The following is a 15,940-nucleotide window of genomic DNA, read 5'->3' on the forward strand; positions in this document are numbered from 1 at the left end:
CTTTTCTTTCAAGCAAACAGTCAAATTTAGCCCAAACACCTTGTGTGTGTGTGTGTGTGTGTGTGTGTGTGTGTGTGTGTGTGTGTGCATGTGTGTGAGTGTGTTTTCCATCATGTATATACAAATATGTGCTTCTTTATATTTATACGTCATATTTTTGATGATTACAATCGTTCTTCGTCAACAGTTAGTAACATCACAAAAGAGATGGTAATTCTTTTGCGGGGAAAATCCAATGAAAAACACGAAAAGAAAAAAAACTAACCCCCCCCCCCCCAACTACTGCTGGCAAATAAAACAGACAATTTGTTGTTGAGTTTCTTGTAATGCCTTCCCTCCTCCACCTCCCCTCCAACCACACTCATCCACTCCACTCCACTCCACTCCACTCAACACTTTAAATTACAACTTTGTTTAGTACCAATCCCAAACTTTTGTTGTTGCTGCAGTTGTTGTTTGATGGCAATTTAACAATTGATTTTAAACATCCTGTTTAATAGTTGTCTTTTTTTTTTTTCTGTGATAAAAAAAAAGACCCACCATTGTTGGAATCGAATTTTAAAGACTAAAAAAGAGACAAATGCAACGAAGAGCAACAATGTCGTCGTACTTACCCCTTCCTTTCTGGATTTTTGGTTGTCTGGAACAGGCGTGCTGTTACTACTACTCATACTACAACTGTTGCTGTTGTTGGATGTGTGAGACATGTCTCCAAGTGACGGAGACTGGAGTTTGTTACCTGCTCCAGTGGATATATGGTTAGAGCTGTTGGATGTTGGCGTGTTGTTGTTGGATGCCCTCTGCAGTAGAAGAAAATATATTTTACATAATATATGATATATATATATATATATATATATATATATATATATATATATCATATACATACACGCTTGTGTATCTATGTATACAAACATGCTTGCATATACAAATATATATATATACACGATCAATGTAGTTTCCAAGAACAAAGAGTTAGGTTATTTTGTGATTACAAAAATACATATATATATATGAAAATAAAATTAAAATTCTGGTTAATTCTAATATATTCTCTATGCATTTCCAGCTTCCGTTTCTTCTATTCCTCCATTTGTTTGCATTAATGACAATTTACACACACACATAATGTGTGTGTGTGTGTGTTTAGGTTCCGTTTTAATAAAAGCAATTTTACATCAATCTGATGGGTCACTCTATACTTTTGTAGAGCACAAATTTATTATTCTTAAACAAGAATATTGTTGACAGTGACTTTGAAGTTTTAGCCAGCTAAGCCATCATCAGACACACACACACATATATATATGTACATAGTTCAGAGATGAGAGCCAGAGATTCTCTAAAAAGACAACACTTAGAAGTGCTCAAAAGATTCAAACTTAAACTCTGATATCTTTACAAGAGACCGATTCCACAGGGTAAAGAACGGCTATAAGAGGGATTAGGTTAAGTGGATCTAGAAGCAATTATGGGGATGAACAAATCAAATGCAATAAACATATCGAATATATCATATTTAATATATTCGATATATTTATTGTATCTAATTTGTTTACCAGCACAATTACCCTTTTTTCTCATATATATATATATATATATATATATATATATATATATATATATATATATATATATAATCATAAATATACAGGGATTAGCATTGAGTTGCTTCTCCAACATAATGAAAATTTAGAAATAGCAGTCAAAGAACTACTGATTCTAAACTACAAATTTTTCTCTAAACGGATGGCGATATTTATGGCACACATAGAACAAAAAAGAGACACTTTCAAATTTATCAGAATATTGGACTGAAGATTTTGGAATAGAGGAATTTTCATTCTCTTAACCATGAAACGATCGTATCCAATTAACTAAAGACTTGTTTTGTTTATGCTTTTCCCTCCGGTTTTTGTTCTATGTGTGCCATAAATATCGCCATCCATTTAGAGAAAAATTTGTAGTTTAGAATCAGTAGTTCTTTGACTGCTATTTCTAAATTTTCAGTATGTTGGAGAAGCAACTCAATGCTAATCCCTGTATATTTATGATGATAAATGGTTTTACTGATAAAAGTTTTTTCATACTGAACTACTTGGCAAAATTGTTAATTATTAATTCTATTATTAATTGACGATTCCCTGCCCTTATTCTTGTATATTTTATATATATATATATATATATATATATATATATATAAATATATGTCCAATTGAAATTAAAATTATATCAAGAAAACAAAACAAAATAACAATCAAAACAAATTAAGAAATTAACAATAGACAAATAAATAAATAAATGCTGACTTTTAAAAACTCGCTCAACACAATTTCGTAATTCCTCTTGTGAAGTTCGATGAAGGACGATATTGTTTGTCTGGCAGCTTTTCTCTGAGACTGCCACTTACGTCCAACATAAGCATCGTCCTGACCAGATTTGTTCTTGGGAATCATAGTGGTTTTTTTTTTCTTAAATCTCAAGTGACCGTGAGTGAAATACAATTTTCATTGCACATATGCATATATATATATCTAACAGTTATTCTTTTCGATAGTGGAGTCGAATGAAAATAAAGCAAGAAATAATTTGATATACATTCAAGGAGGAAGGCCACTCCAATACGAAATATTCCTCCTTTGTTTATATGTGTGTGCATGTGACCTTACACACAAACACACATTATATAAATCTACATATAAATCTATATATAAAACATTAAACTATCCAATCACAGCATGTAACTGGTATAGGTTTGTCCTTTATAAAGATTGTCAAATTTGCATTTTCTCCTTCTCCACACACTCCCACATACAGACATGTTAAAAACAAAACTAACTTGTTCATATTCATAAGAGTGTGGTTAACTTTTAAGTGGGGCCCAACCTCTTCAGTGTTCTATTCTCTGCCCTTTATATAGTTTTAATTAGAGAATATTTCAGTGAACTGCGATACAAATGATAGCTACTCATCTTTTGCAATAAATGATGCGGAAACAGATGAATAAATGGATGTGTCGAGTAGATAAAACGGGAAGAAACTTGTGATGGACTGTCATTGGTGAAGATGACTAAAACAGACAAGGCGGATGTGAGGAGAGGTTAACATTGAAACCATTCAGCAAATGGTGCTAATTCTGACATTATGCCACTTGTGTGTCACCTTTACTACCTCAAGAGTCTTTCAACTGAGATATATTCAAATGGGTTTGTGAGGCCATCAGTAGATAAAGATGTGTATTTTAGGTGAGTACAACAGAGCATTAATACAATTAAATGGAGAGTCCAGCATGAAAGGCACACCTTGCAAGTCCCGTCTCAATAGGATATTAATGAAATAAAGGAAGGTAAATGATGGAGGCTTAAGACTTACCTTGTGAAATGTAGACATGTCACACCTTTGGTTGTCTATTCTGTCACTCTGCATTCTCTCCAACAACTCAAACATCTGGGGAAAAAAGAGAGCAAAAAAATAAATGATTGTAATTGCAAATGAATTTTCACAAACTTATAAACACACAGTGTATTTATTGTGGTAGTCATAAGCAGTAAAGTTCACAAGAGTCAGAGATAATGAAAATCATAACAACAACAACAATAATAATAATAATGTTTGGCACATGGCCAGCAAGTTCAAGGGAGGGGACGAGTCAATTACATCAACCCTTGTGCGTAACTGGTACTTATTTCATTGACCCCGAAAGGATGAAAGGTAAAGTCGACCTCGGTGAAATTTGAACTCAGAACGTAGCAACGGGCGAAATACCACTAAGCATTATGCCTGGTGTGCTAACGATTCTGCCAGCTCGCCAATGGGTTGTTGTCGTTGTTGTTGGAGAGGCCAGAGGAAAATAGAGAGACTATGAAGACTAATTAAGGCACAATAACAACAACCTCATATTCCATTCATGGTATAAACTAACAATGCAGTTATTTTATTTACTGAAAGTGGTAGCCAATTAGTTAATTAATAGTCTCTGGTTAGTTTGATAAGAACAGTTAAGTAGAAAGTACCATCGTTGAAAAAGTACTTCCCCCCACTTTAATAGCTTCTTTTTGTTTCTCTTTTTGTTGTTGTTGTTTTACTATTTTACTTTCTACTACAATGTATTGTTGTTATTATTATTATTATTATTATTATGGTGGACGAAATGCTTAGAGGCATTTTACTCGTCACTATATTCTGAGTTCAAATTCTGTCATGGTTGACTTTGCCTTTCATCCTTTCAGGGTTGATAAAATAAGTACCAGTGAAACACTGGGGTCAAAATAATCAATGAGTCCCCTCCCCACAAAATTTCAAGCCTTGTGCCTACAGTAGAAGAGATTATTATTATTATTATTCTACCCACACTTTCCCAGCAATTTTGTTAAAAGGTGGATGAATGTTCCAAGATTAGTCCCAGTGAACAGGCCTACCCCATAAGCATGTGTGTCTGTAAATTGAAGGAAAATGATGTGAAGAGGGCACTTGCCCTAGAGGTTTTGTGGGGTTTTCTTGAGCAGCCCTAGGAAATCTCTCTCTATTAAAGACACAAATTCTAAGATAAATTCCTTGAAAGAGCTCACTCTTTCAAGGAATTTATATTAGAATTTATATCATCACCATTTTTCTACTTTTTCCATTTATCTAACCCCCACATGGTCCTCTTCTGTCCCCAACGTTTTTAGTAAACCCTCTTTTGTAAAGCCTTATTACTACTACTGCTGTTGCTACTACTACCACTACTAAATTATACACATTTAACCAGACACTGGTAACTAAAGCTCTGTGGCTTCTATTATTATTACAAAGCAAACCTTAATTATATATACATCATCAACTCATTATCATTCTAACTTCGTTAACAGTCCATAATGAACTTCCAGATCAATTCAGTGCAATGAACATTGTAGTTGTTACAAAGAAAATAACTTTGCAACTTAAAGGGTTATAAAAACACTTCTTGTCTTCAAAACAACAAACATATTTCATAATGAACACACAAAACAACAGAAATAACCAAATTAGAATAATACTGAACAAGAGACATATTACATGTACAATTAAAACTTGTAAGAGTAATTGTTTCCATTGCCGTCACCACCATCATCATCATTGTCAGGTCCATTGTATACAATGGGTTGGACAGTTCTGTGTTCAGTGTCACTGGCCTTCTAACAGTCAGGGGGGGGGGGGGAGGGTGACAGCTCCTTCGAAACATTCCATTTTGGGGATGGTTTCTAAGGCTTGTCCCAATACCAGATACTTTATATAGTGTAACTGGGTGCAGTGGCACCAGCACCAGAGAAGTACATTGGATTCCACCAGAAAATGCAGCCATAAATAATATTACATAATTTCCAACATTGATCAGTCAACAGTTTAATGTTTTTGATAACACATTTCTGACGAGACAGGTTGTTTTGACAAAAGGTTTTCATTTAGATCCCTTTAACCCTTTTGTTACCATATTTCTGTTAAAATATTCTGCGTTTGTTTCAATTGATTTTGAAAATAATGAAGAATTTAGTGAAATGAATTTGTCATCGTTGATCTGGTGTTTGGAAGATATGATAAATATTCTCTGAAATGCAACAAAGAAAAACAATAAAATCTTTTCGTAGAATCTGGTTTCCTAATCTCTTCTCCAAATAACAAAGAAGAAAACTTAAGCCATCATCAATTCAATTAGTGGCCTGCAATCAATAATGAACACATTGTTAAATGAATTGATTACATTAGTAAATTAACGACTTGGAGATACAATTACCATTAGTATTATTATTATTTTTTTTTTTTTACGTCTATTGTCTAGACAGACTTATCTCCGTTTACTTATTTATCTGTTTAACTTAACAACTGTCAGACAAATCTCTCACATCTTTCTGGTCTTAATTCTTTTTTCTATTATCAGAATGGAAAGGCAGAACCATTTATTTAATCTCTAACAACTACGAAACCATTTCTCTTGTTCTAAGACCTCGGGGATTAATGGAAACAGCCCAAAGTAATGCATCTATTCACTTGACCACTGGTCACTATTGTCTCTTACTTTTTTTTTACTCACTTCATTCAATGGACTGTGGCCATGCTGGGTCACTGCCTATTTCACTTAGCCTTGAAGCAAACTTCTTATCCACAGAGCCATGCCTTAAAAGAAATAAATATTTACCATTTACCTGTTCTGTAGTATCAAATGAGATAATCCCTGCTTCTTATGACGTTTCCTTCAGGTGTTTCGGTAAAAATCTACATTTTTAATGCAGTCAACACCTTAACGACTGTTTCAGATCATGTTACCACAAATGCTGTGTCTTTGGAGAAAAGAGAGAAACCAGCCTTGATGCAAACCAGCTCCGCAAACTTGTTTTATATCCATAGTTGCTTCCTCTCTTAATAACTTGCAACTCACCCGCTTATACCCTCAATCTGACCGAGGTCATCTCTCCTCTCGATAACCAGATATTCTATATATATATACATATATCTGACAGACAGTCCACCTTATTGGGTGGTGACCATATCACATACTACTACTACTACTACTACTACTTCTACTACCACAACAATAACAACAGCAACTGCTATGGTTGTGCTTCTGTTCACACAGCTTCTTCGAATGACTTCATCTTCCACTTCACAAGTGAGACAACACTGAGCACGAAGCACACAAGTGCTTACATCCCTCCATTTCATTAAAAGCTGGGGTTTTCTTTTGCTTTTTTTTCCTTTTTTTTTTACATAAGACAACAGAGAGTTGACAGTTTGGCCATGAGACAGCCGACCCCACTACAGCAGTGGCACTGCTCTCAGAACAGACAATAAATACAATTCCTTAAGTAGTCTTACATTTCATTTCGGTGACCGGGGGGGGGGGGGATTGTTAGTTTTAATAATAAAGTGAGGATGCTTCAAGCCGAACTGTTGAATTCTCACACTCTTGGTTCTTGACCTGGTCAAAAAAAAGCAAGCTGAGAGGGTGGAGCCGGGGCAGAGAGGAGTGGGGGAGGGGGGAAGGAGTCGGTGTGGGAAACCTTTTGCCCTTGACATCAAAGGTTTCAGGGTCCCAGGTCATTTGACTTTTTCTATTTCACATGATGGGCATGGTTGGAATATCTGGAGGTAGGTTGAAAGACACTTGAAACTAGAAACATTTACAATGCAAAAAAAGGCGACACAAATATATTTTGGGGAATAAATGATGGATTTTTCCTGTATGAGGGTTTTTTCACGCTAGCAACTTGATAAATTCTTATAAAAGAATTCATCCTATTATTAATTAATTATATATGTGTGTGTATATATATATATATATATATGATGGGATTGCAGTCTGTTTCTATTGAATTAATAAATAACAAGAGCACTCAGGGAGGGCAAACCTCCGCCAACGCAACACCAACATCCTCTCAACGATTAACCGGAGATGATTTTTCAAATGCGAATATCGGAAATAAAATCTTTCAATGAACATCATGAGAGCTTTTGGTTTTCTCTTCTCTGAAATTCCGGTCTTCCTTTAGTAATCCTGGTGTTTTAGATCAATGTATAGAATTATGTGTGTATATATATATATATATATATGTAAATATAAATTTCCGGATTATTCACACAAGGATTAATCTGCACAAATTTCTACACGGATATTTACCACTGGAATGAAACTACTCTTCGAGTACTGTTCTCTCTTTTTTCAGCACATCATACTCTTTACCACTTCATACTAAAAATATCCGCCTATAGATATAATAATAGATAACTTTATTTTTTCTGTCTCCGATGAAGGGAAGTACTGGATCTTCCCAGAAACAGCTGTAAGACTCTATCCATAAAATTCTTCAACCTTACCTTTGCTCTCTTTATCTTTTTGTTTTTATATATTTACATATACACACGCTAATACACGACCTATAATCCCCAATCCTGTTCATACAACGACTGGGGCTAACTAATCGGTATACAGCACTTACTCGGTATTACCTGTATCCTCCGGGGTTTGGTTAAATCCAATACCCTCCTCAACCTTATATATATCATCATCATCATCGTTTAACGTCCGCTTTCCATGCTAGCATGGGTTTATATATATATATAAGTATACTTTAAAGTGTTAAAATGTGTGTAGAATCTCCTAATATAATAATGAGTGTTGTTTTTTTGTATATTTGTGTATATATACATATATATACAGAACTGGAATGACACTGACCATAGGCTTGTTTATTCATGGCTAATCTGAGGCCAGATAAACAACAATAAAATGTAAAATAAAGAATCTGTGATGACAAGGTTTCCAAATAGGGAGAAAGCCAGTGATTTTAGTACGGGTGGTGGTGGTAGAAGTGGAGTTTGATTACACCAACCCCAGAATATAACTGGTATTATATATCATGTTAATTATTGAATAAACGAGAAAAGTTAATGAAAATGAGGAGAGTAATAGTTACCTTGTCCTTATCATTTGTGAGAGAGGATGGTGAACTGACCGAGTCATGAGGAAAGTGTGGTTCACAGTATAATTGACCATCCATGGTGTGTTTCCTGAAACAAATAACAAAAACAGTTTTAAAAATAAACCAAATTCAACAACAAAGAAAGAAAGGGAAACAAAGGGATTTTTATACTTTTTTTTTTAAAGCTAGTTTTTGATGGGTAGGCTGTGCCCATGCTGAAGCACTGTCTTTGAGTGCTTCACCAGTATTTATTAACCATCTAATTTACATTTCAATATAAAGAGAGAGAGAGACAACATGACATGTGCTTACACCAATATACACAGATACAGGCAAATACAGAGACACACATGCACAAATATACACTCCTGGTGTGCCCAAACACTAACCGTTCCTTCCTCCTCAGAGCTTCATCCCTCTGGAATCTTTTCCTTGGTCATGTCCTTCCTGCAGATGTTGACCAGCAATAGTTTAAACATAACATCAATCTCTCACTGGTCTCAGAGAGACTGCAAAGGCTATGGGCAATACCCCCTACCTCAACCAGTAAAGATAAATATATAATGGTCAATGTAAATATATTTGTCTATGTATTTATCTGTCTGTCCGTCCATCCAGCTGTCTGTCTATTTATCTATCTTTTTATTTATGTATGTATCTATCTATCTATCTTATATATATATATATGCATGTACATGTATTTATCTTCTGAATATATTTAGTTATGTGTATCTTGGTTTATACACCCCCAAAATAATTGTGTTTATCTGCATTCTTATCTCCATATCAGCTCACCTGGATTTCTTTTACAGCCACTTTTTACCCAATTAACCTGGTCCTGGATAAAGATTTCAGAGTTTTAAGTTCAAATTATTTGAGCACTGCTACATGTCTTCTACACTAAACATTTCCAGCTCTCATCCTTTGATTGATTGATTGATTGATTGACTGATTGATTGATTGTGTGTATGTATGTGTGTGTGTGTGTGTGTACGTATATATGCATATACTCACAAATTATATATATATATATATATACATACAATCATGAGTCCAACACCCTAACCACTAAGTCATGCACCTCCACTATCAGCAATTACTACCGCTGCTACTGCTACTGCCATCTTTTTTTTTGGGGGGGATTTTGATAACCTGAATGTTTAAAATGATGTGATAAAGCCATGACACTGTGATAAGAATTTAAAAAAACCTCAGCCGGGTGGTCGTTATCTTTGCCTTGAGGTTTTGTCCTTCTCGCTTCAATTTTTGTACCATTCACAGTTCATGGGAAGCAATGTTCGGTTGCCGTGGCAATGTGACTGCGTGCTTAAGAAGTTTGTTTTGTAAGTAGATGGTCTTGGGGGTTCAATCCCACTGCAAAGCTAATTGGAAAAAGCATCTGCTACGTTGACCATGGCTCAACATGATTTGTATGTGGTGAGCTCAGCCAAGTGACTGTGTCTGCTCCTGGCCCTTTCAGCCCCTACTGGAGCAGGCATTCAGGCCAGGTCTCCAATCAAAAGACAACTTCCTCCCTAACTAGAGACCTGAAAAAATGGTCAGAGATGCTGTGCAGCCCCTTCTAACAAAACAATTGGGGGTGGGGGTGAAAAAACACGAGATAAAATGCCAAAACTGTATTGGGAGCAAGAGGGGCAGTTATGGGCACAGGAGAGCTGTGGTCAAGAAGTGTGTGTGTGTATATATGTGTTTATATATAAAGTCATAAATGACATGGTTTTCCACAAGCAGATTCCACTCAAAGCATTCACCAAGTCAAGATGGTGAATGGTAGAAGACACTTGCTCCCGGTGCCACACAATGAGATGGAACCTGTAACCACGTGGTCGCAGACCAAACTCCTTACCCACAAAGCCAGGCCACAACTGCTGCAACTTGATAATTTGAAATCGTTGTGAATCGATTTGACCTTTAGACTGACATTGAAGCAAATGGAAAACCAGGAAAGCAGAAGGTTATGCAAATATCCTGAGCAATATAACAAGTAATTAAATTTGGAACAGTCATTACATCCTTTCTCTACAGGAAAGGAGATGAAAGCTTATAGAAGGAGCCCCTACTTGGCTGCTCAACCAGCTAGAGATAGCAGCCAAATTTCCTTTGAACCACACAGTTTTATATTTATATATAGATAAGAAAAAAGGAGGATGGACGAATACATTAGATGAATGTAATTCTACAGAATTATGAAACAATATAATGGGGTGGTCATGGGGGGATTACCTTTACTCACAAGCCTGCTCAGTTAGGATTGACTTGTGGTTAAACAATACTAGTAGATAGAATGTGATTCAAGTAACATGTACATATGTGTATATGTGTATATATATATATATATATATATATATATATATATACATAAAAGTGTGTGTGTGTGTATGTGAAACAGGAGTTGTCATCTCTCAATTAACTTGTTTCTCATTGCTAACTTGGTGCAAATAATAGTTTTGATTCTGTAAACACTAATAAAATGATAAACTTGGACTAAATTTATTGGAAGACATTAACAGGCATCAAGAAGCAATAATTAAAACCCTCTGTGGAAAAACTTCATCAGAACACAGCAATAATTGAATTAGTTTAAAATAGTGAAAAGCCTCAAACATTATAATTTTACAGTAAATAAATATTTATGCGTAAAAATTTTAAATATTTAAGAAGAAAGCACAAATGATTGTAATTTATGAAAAACACTTTCTGAAATTTTAATAACTTTAATTATATTTATTGTCCTGTAAAGAGAGAGAGAGAGAGGGGGGGCGAGGGGGGAGAAAGGGAGAAAAAGTGAAAGAGAGGGAAGGAAAAATATATTTAAGAATACTCTCTTTTACTCTTGCCAGTCCTAAGTCAAACTGTCCAACCCATACCAGCACGGAAAGTGGACATTAAATGATGATTTCTACTGCTATAACACATTTAACTACATACATATGTATGTACACATGCAAACATTTAAATCTCTCTATATATGCATACACATACACACATTAATGAATTTGTATCCTTAATACATAATATATTCACCACCGCCACCACCGCCACCACCGCCACCGCCACCACCACCACCACCACCACCACCACCACCACCACCACCAGTATGTATAACATTTTGGTTTCTTTTTGTTTTTTCCTGTTTGTATTTCTGACCTTTTCCCATGGCGTGATAAGAAAGCAAACGAAAGCAGAGAGTTTAGCAACCTGTAAGGTTCAATGTAAAGCTTTCCTAACAATTTCTTTGGTGATTTGATACCGAAATCTCTCCCGTTAACAGACACAGCTGGATTCTATAAGTTGGATACTAAACTAGTCTGAAGAAACTTACTCAAAACCGCATCCCCAGACCCCTGGCCCCGTTAATGCTAGTTGTGGTTAGTTACGCATGATATGTGCAGACAACTTATTAGGGTCTTCTTAACATGTTTCACCCCTGTAAACGGAAATATAATAAGAAATTAAGGTTTTAGTTTTCGTGATCCCTTGTTTGGTTCCTTCTTTCGTCTTTGATCGTTTCCCCATGAAATTTAATTATGCAAACAATTAATTACATATTTTACAATAAATCATGTAATGTTCTTTTTTTTTTTTTTTTTTTACATGCAGCAGGATTCTGGGAAAGCAAAACCTGAACTTGTGTTTTGTGCCACAAAGACATGCCAGGATATTCTACCCTTGAGAATTTAAACCAGTCATATCAGGCCCCAAAATATTCTGTTTTGTGTTAGGAATTAACTGACTTTTTTGAGATTTATGCTAGCCATGGGATTGATTCAAACATTTAACCCTTTTAGCGTTTGGATTAATTTGTCAGATATAATGCTTTTCTACTCCTTACTTTGAATTAATCCTGCATTATCTCAAAGCTTTGATATTTCAAGGATGTGATTATTTATTTTCAGAATGACATTGTAGGGTAGGTGTGAGAGGCTAGATCTGGCCAGTTTGAACATAAAATAGGTAGAATATTTAAGCTGGATATGGTTGGTTTAAATCAGGCCTGGCCAACTCGAATTACATTGCTGGCCATTTTAATCACAGAAAGTGTTTTGAGGGTTGCTTGTATATTGACAGAATTGAAAGCATTTTGCTTTCTCGTGCTATAATAATGAATGAATGATCGTTGATTCAGTATGAAATATTATCATTGCAAAAACAGAAGTATCTTTCTTTTTTATTTTTCTGGGCCACAAGATAAAAGTCTGCAGGTCACATGCGGCCCCGGGCCTCAGGTTAGCCAGCCCTGGTTTAAATGCTAAAGGGAGTTTGTTTCACAGAGCAAGAGGTAGTCCTGGGTGGGTTGGTATCGAAAGGGTTAATACAGAGAAGATTCAAAGCCTTACATGAAAAGTTAAGTGTAATTTTAAAGGAAAAGGGACCTACGTGGGGACAGAAAACTGGACAATACGAATCAAAGAGAGATTTGACTTTTAATAACATTTGAGTGTTAAGACGACATGTGTTGCATGTTTTAAAATAACATGGACTGCAACACTGCAATAGATGCACGACGATGTAATATACAGCGTTGGTACGTGAGGAGGATTGAGAGGGAGAGACTGTCTTTATTGATATAAGGAAGTTTATGAGGTTTGGACAAGTTTTCTACAGCATGGGGAGAGCGGAGAGCTGAGGTTTTATCATACAGAGAGAGAGAGAGAGAGAGAGAGGAAATGTGTTGTTTTATAAACAGGTCTGTTGATATATTTTCTTTGACAAAGGAAAGTGTGAGTGACAAGTGAGTTTTAAATAAATGTTATTTATTATTCTAAATCCGTGTCAATTGCTTTACTTTTTGTATTAGAAGAAAGGTGAATCTCAAGTAATTAAATATATGCACAAACAGAAAAGTATTTTCTAAAAATAATACCTTGAATTCAGTGCGAACACATATTATAATGAAAATGAAAGCGTAATGGAAACGGAGAAGGACAAAAAGAAATCAAGACAATGAATTCAATAAAAACACAATCAACAAATAAAATAAAAGGAAAATTAAAGAAATGTCTAATTAGATTTATTGTTAGCTTCTAACGATGATCATTCAGCTATTATTGTATTTGCTGGAATATAAGAAACATTCCTGCCACCCCATACGATTTTATAACCAAATTTTGTTGTCATCCATTCATCAAATAACAAATGGATGATAGTTTGTTAATATTGTTTCCTCGTTTTTGGAGGATTTTCATTGAGATAATTAAAAAGAATACGGCTGTGTGGTAGGAAGTTTGCTTCCAACCACATGGCCTTGTTTTGTGGCACCTTAGGCAAGTGTCTTCTACTATAGCCTCACGTTGACCAAAACCTTCTGAGTGGATTTAGTAGACAGAAACTGAAAGAAGCCTGTTATATATATATACATACATATATATATATATATAAAATGTATGTCTTTGATTATAATTGAATATAATTTAGCAGCTTAGCAAGGCTTAAAAAGATAAGTATTGGGGTTGATTCAGCTTACTCAACCCACACACACACACACACCTGTAACAGGTGACTACTTTAATGCAATCCAACCCCAAGCTGAATGTGCATGGCACAAGGTTTCAAGGTTGGATCCTGGGTGGGGAGAGAGAAAGAGTGAGAAAGAAAGAGAGTAAGAGAGGGAGGGAGAAAGAGAGAACGATCAACCTCAGTTCTAGGCTAGTACCCTATTTATCAACCCCAAAAGGGATGTAAGGCAAAGTTGACCTCGATGGGATTTGAACTCACAATGTCGAGATATGGACAAAGTATCACTGAACCTTGAATCTGACCCCTAACGATTCTACCAATTCACATGGAACCATCAAATAAATCTTCTTTGATTAAAGAACATAAATAAATAAATAAAAGTAAAGAATTGCTAAGTGTAAAGTTGTAGGAATATGGAGAGATCTTGAAAGATGTTATATTTTGGAAAAAACAAGGATTGGAACAAAGATTGCAAGATAATGGCAACAGGTGGGAGGAGGAGGAGGTATTTTATAGAAATACCGAAAGAACATAGATGTGCGAAGGTGGTGGAGTAACCAGAAGAAAGAACAACAAGTGGAGTGATAAAATAGGAAAGAGAAATGTAATTAGGTTGTAATCTTGTTAAGATACTTTTAATTTACAAGAGGAAAGAGAGAGAGAGAGAGGATTAATGTTGATTCCATTGATCTGAGAAGTCAGAGATCAATAGTCCAAGAAGAAAGACATCTCTTGTGGTAATTGTATTAATCGACAAGTTTATTAAATTATTTTAATTACACACTGCAATTAACGAAGAAGTGCACTGTTGTTTACTGGTTTCCAGCAGGCCAATTACAGGTTGGTTACTTTTCCAAAAGCAATACTTAGAAAGGGAGTTTTTTCAGACTCAGTGTAAGGGACTTTGAAGAACACAGGAATTTCAGTTTTAATTGATGTTTATCATCATGCCTGTGTGTGTGTGTGTGTGTGTGTGTGTGCGCGTGTGCGTGTACGTGTGTGTGTGTGTGTGTGCGTGTGTGTGTACGTGTGTGTGTGTGTGTGTGTGTACGTGTGTGTGTATGAGTCCGTGTTTGTATTTGTGTCTCTCCAGAAACCATCCTGCCTTACACAAGCCTCAAAATCGTTTCCATCCAGCAGACAGTACCAGGAATGGGTCCCAATTCAGGGTTATTGATTTCCCAACCAATTTCGAAATTCCAAGTTGATATCTGGCCTAACCAGTCCCGAGGGGTGGAGCCTAATGTAACCCCTGCTTTCTCTACACAAACTGCCACAAAAATGAGTCACTTGATGTCCCCTGGGAATGAACTAAACCAGTTCCAACAAACTGACAGATGCATCAAGGTTAATCTAAATAATAAATGAATGACTAAGGACCTCTTAAGACGGATTTATAAAGGATTCAGGCTGAAAATTACACCAAATTTGCAAATACAATTTACGATCAACAAGGCTAATGATTTACGATCAACAAGGCTAATGATTTACGATCAACAAGGCTAATGATTTACGATCAACAAGGCTAATGATTTACGATCAACAAGGCTTATGATTTACGATCAACAAGGCTTATGATTTACGATCAACAAGGCTAATGATTTACGATCAACAAGGCTAATGATTTACGATCAACAAGGCTAATGATTTAAGCCTTGTTTTTTTCTTCTGATGGCATTTTACCAAAAATTTACAAAACTAACTGAAAAATTTCATGTTTCGATTTGTCAGAACAGACTTTATTAATTTATGCTCCTTTTTTTAGAAATTCTTGTCATTTTTATAATGATGTCCTTGTGAGATACTTTTCAAACAGCTCGTTAGAAGAGCAATCTTTTAAGTACATTTGTAATCAGGTCCACTTTTAAGAATTGTTCCACTGTCTTCTTCAGTTGATGCTTGTGATGATGATGACACTCAACAAAATTCTAAGACTACTTTGAAACGACACCAAATTCCTGGCGCCCACCAAGTTACCGTTTCCTCAAGTCATCACTTTAAAGAATCAACGATGACACAACACATTG

General features: G+C 35.5%; 1 protein-coding gene across 17 annotated transcripts in view; it reads right to left on the minus strand.

Moving 5' to 3' along the window:
* The window catches only part of LOC106883520 (rap1 GTPase-activating protein 1), a 411,187-nt gene that overhangs the window by 65,794 nt on the left and 329,453 nt on the right, over positions 1–15,940 (minus strand). For all 17 annotated transcript variants that reach the window (XM_089342809.1, XM_089342816.1, XM_089342819.1 and 14 more), the window contains 3 exons: positions 8,430–8,523; positions 3,373–3,447; positions 615–800 (listed from right to left, as the gene is read on the minus strand). In XM_089342809.1, the coding sequence (XP_089198935.1) occupies positions 615–800; positions 3,373–3,447; positions 8,430–8,523 (355 nt within the window). The remainder of the gene's footprint in view (positions 1–614; positions 801–3,372; positions 3,448–8,429; positions 8,524–15,940) is intronic.

The sequence above is a fragment of the Octopus bimaculoides genome, chromosome 26, assembly GCF_046866305.1.
Source record: "Octopus bimaculoides isolate indiv1 chromosome 26, ASM4686630v1, whole genome shotgun sequence".
Classification (NCBI taxonomy): domain Eukaryota; kingdom Metazoa; phylum Mollusca; class Cephalopoda; order Octopoda; family Octopodidae; genus Octopus; species Octopus bimaculoides.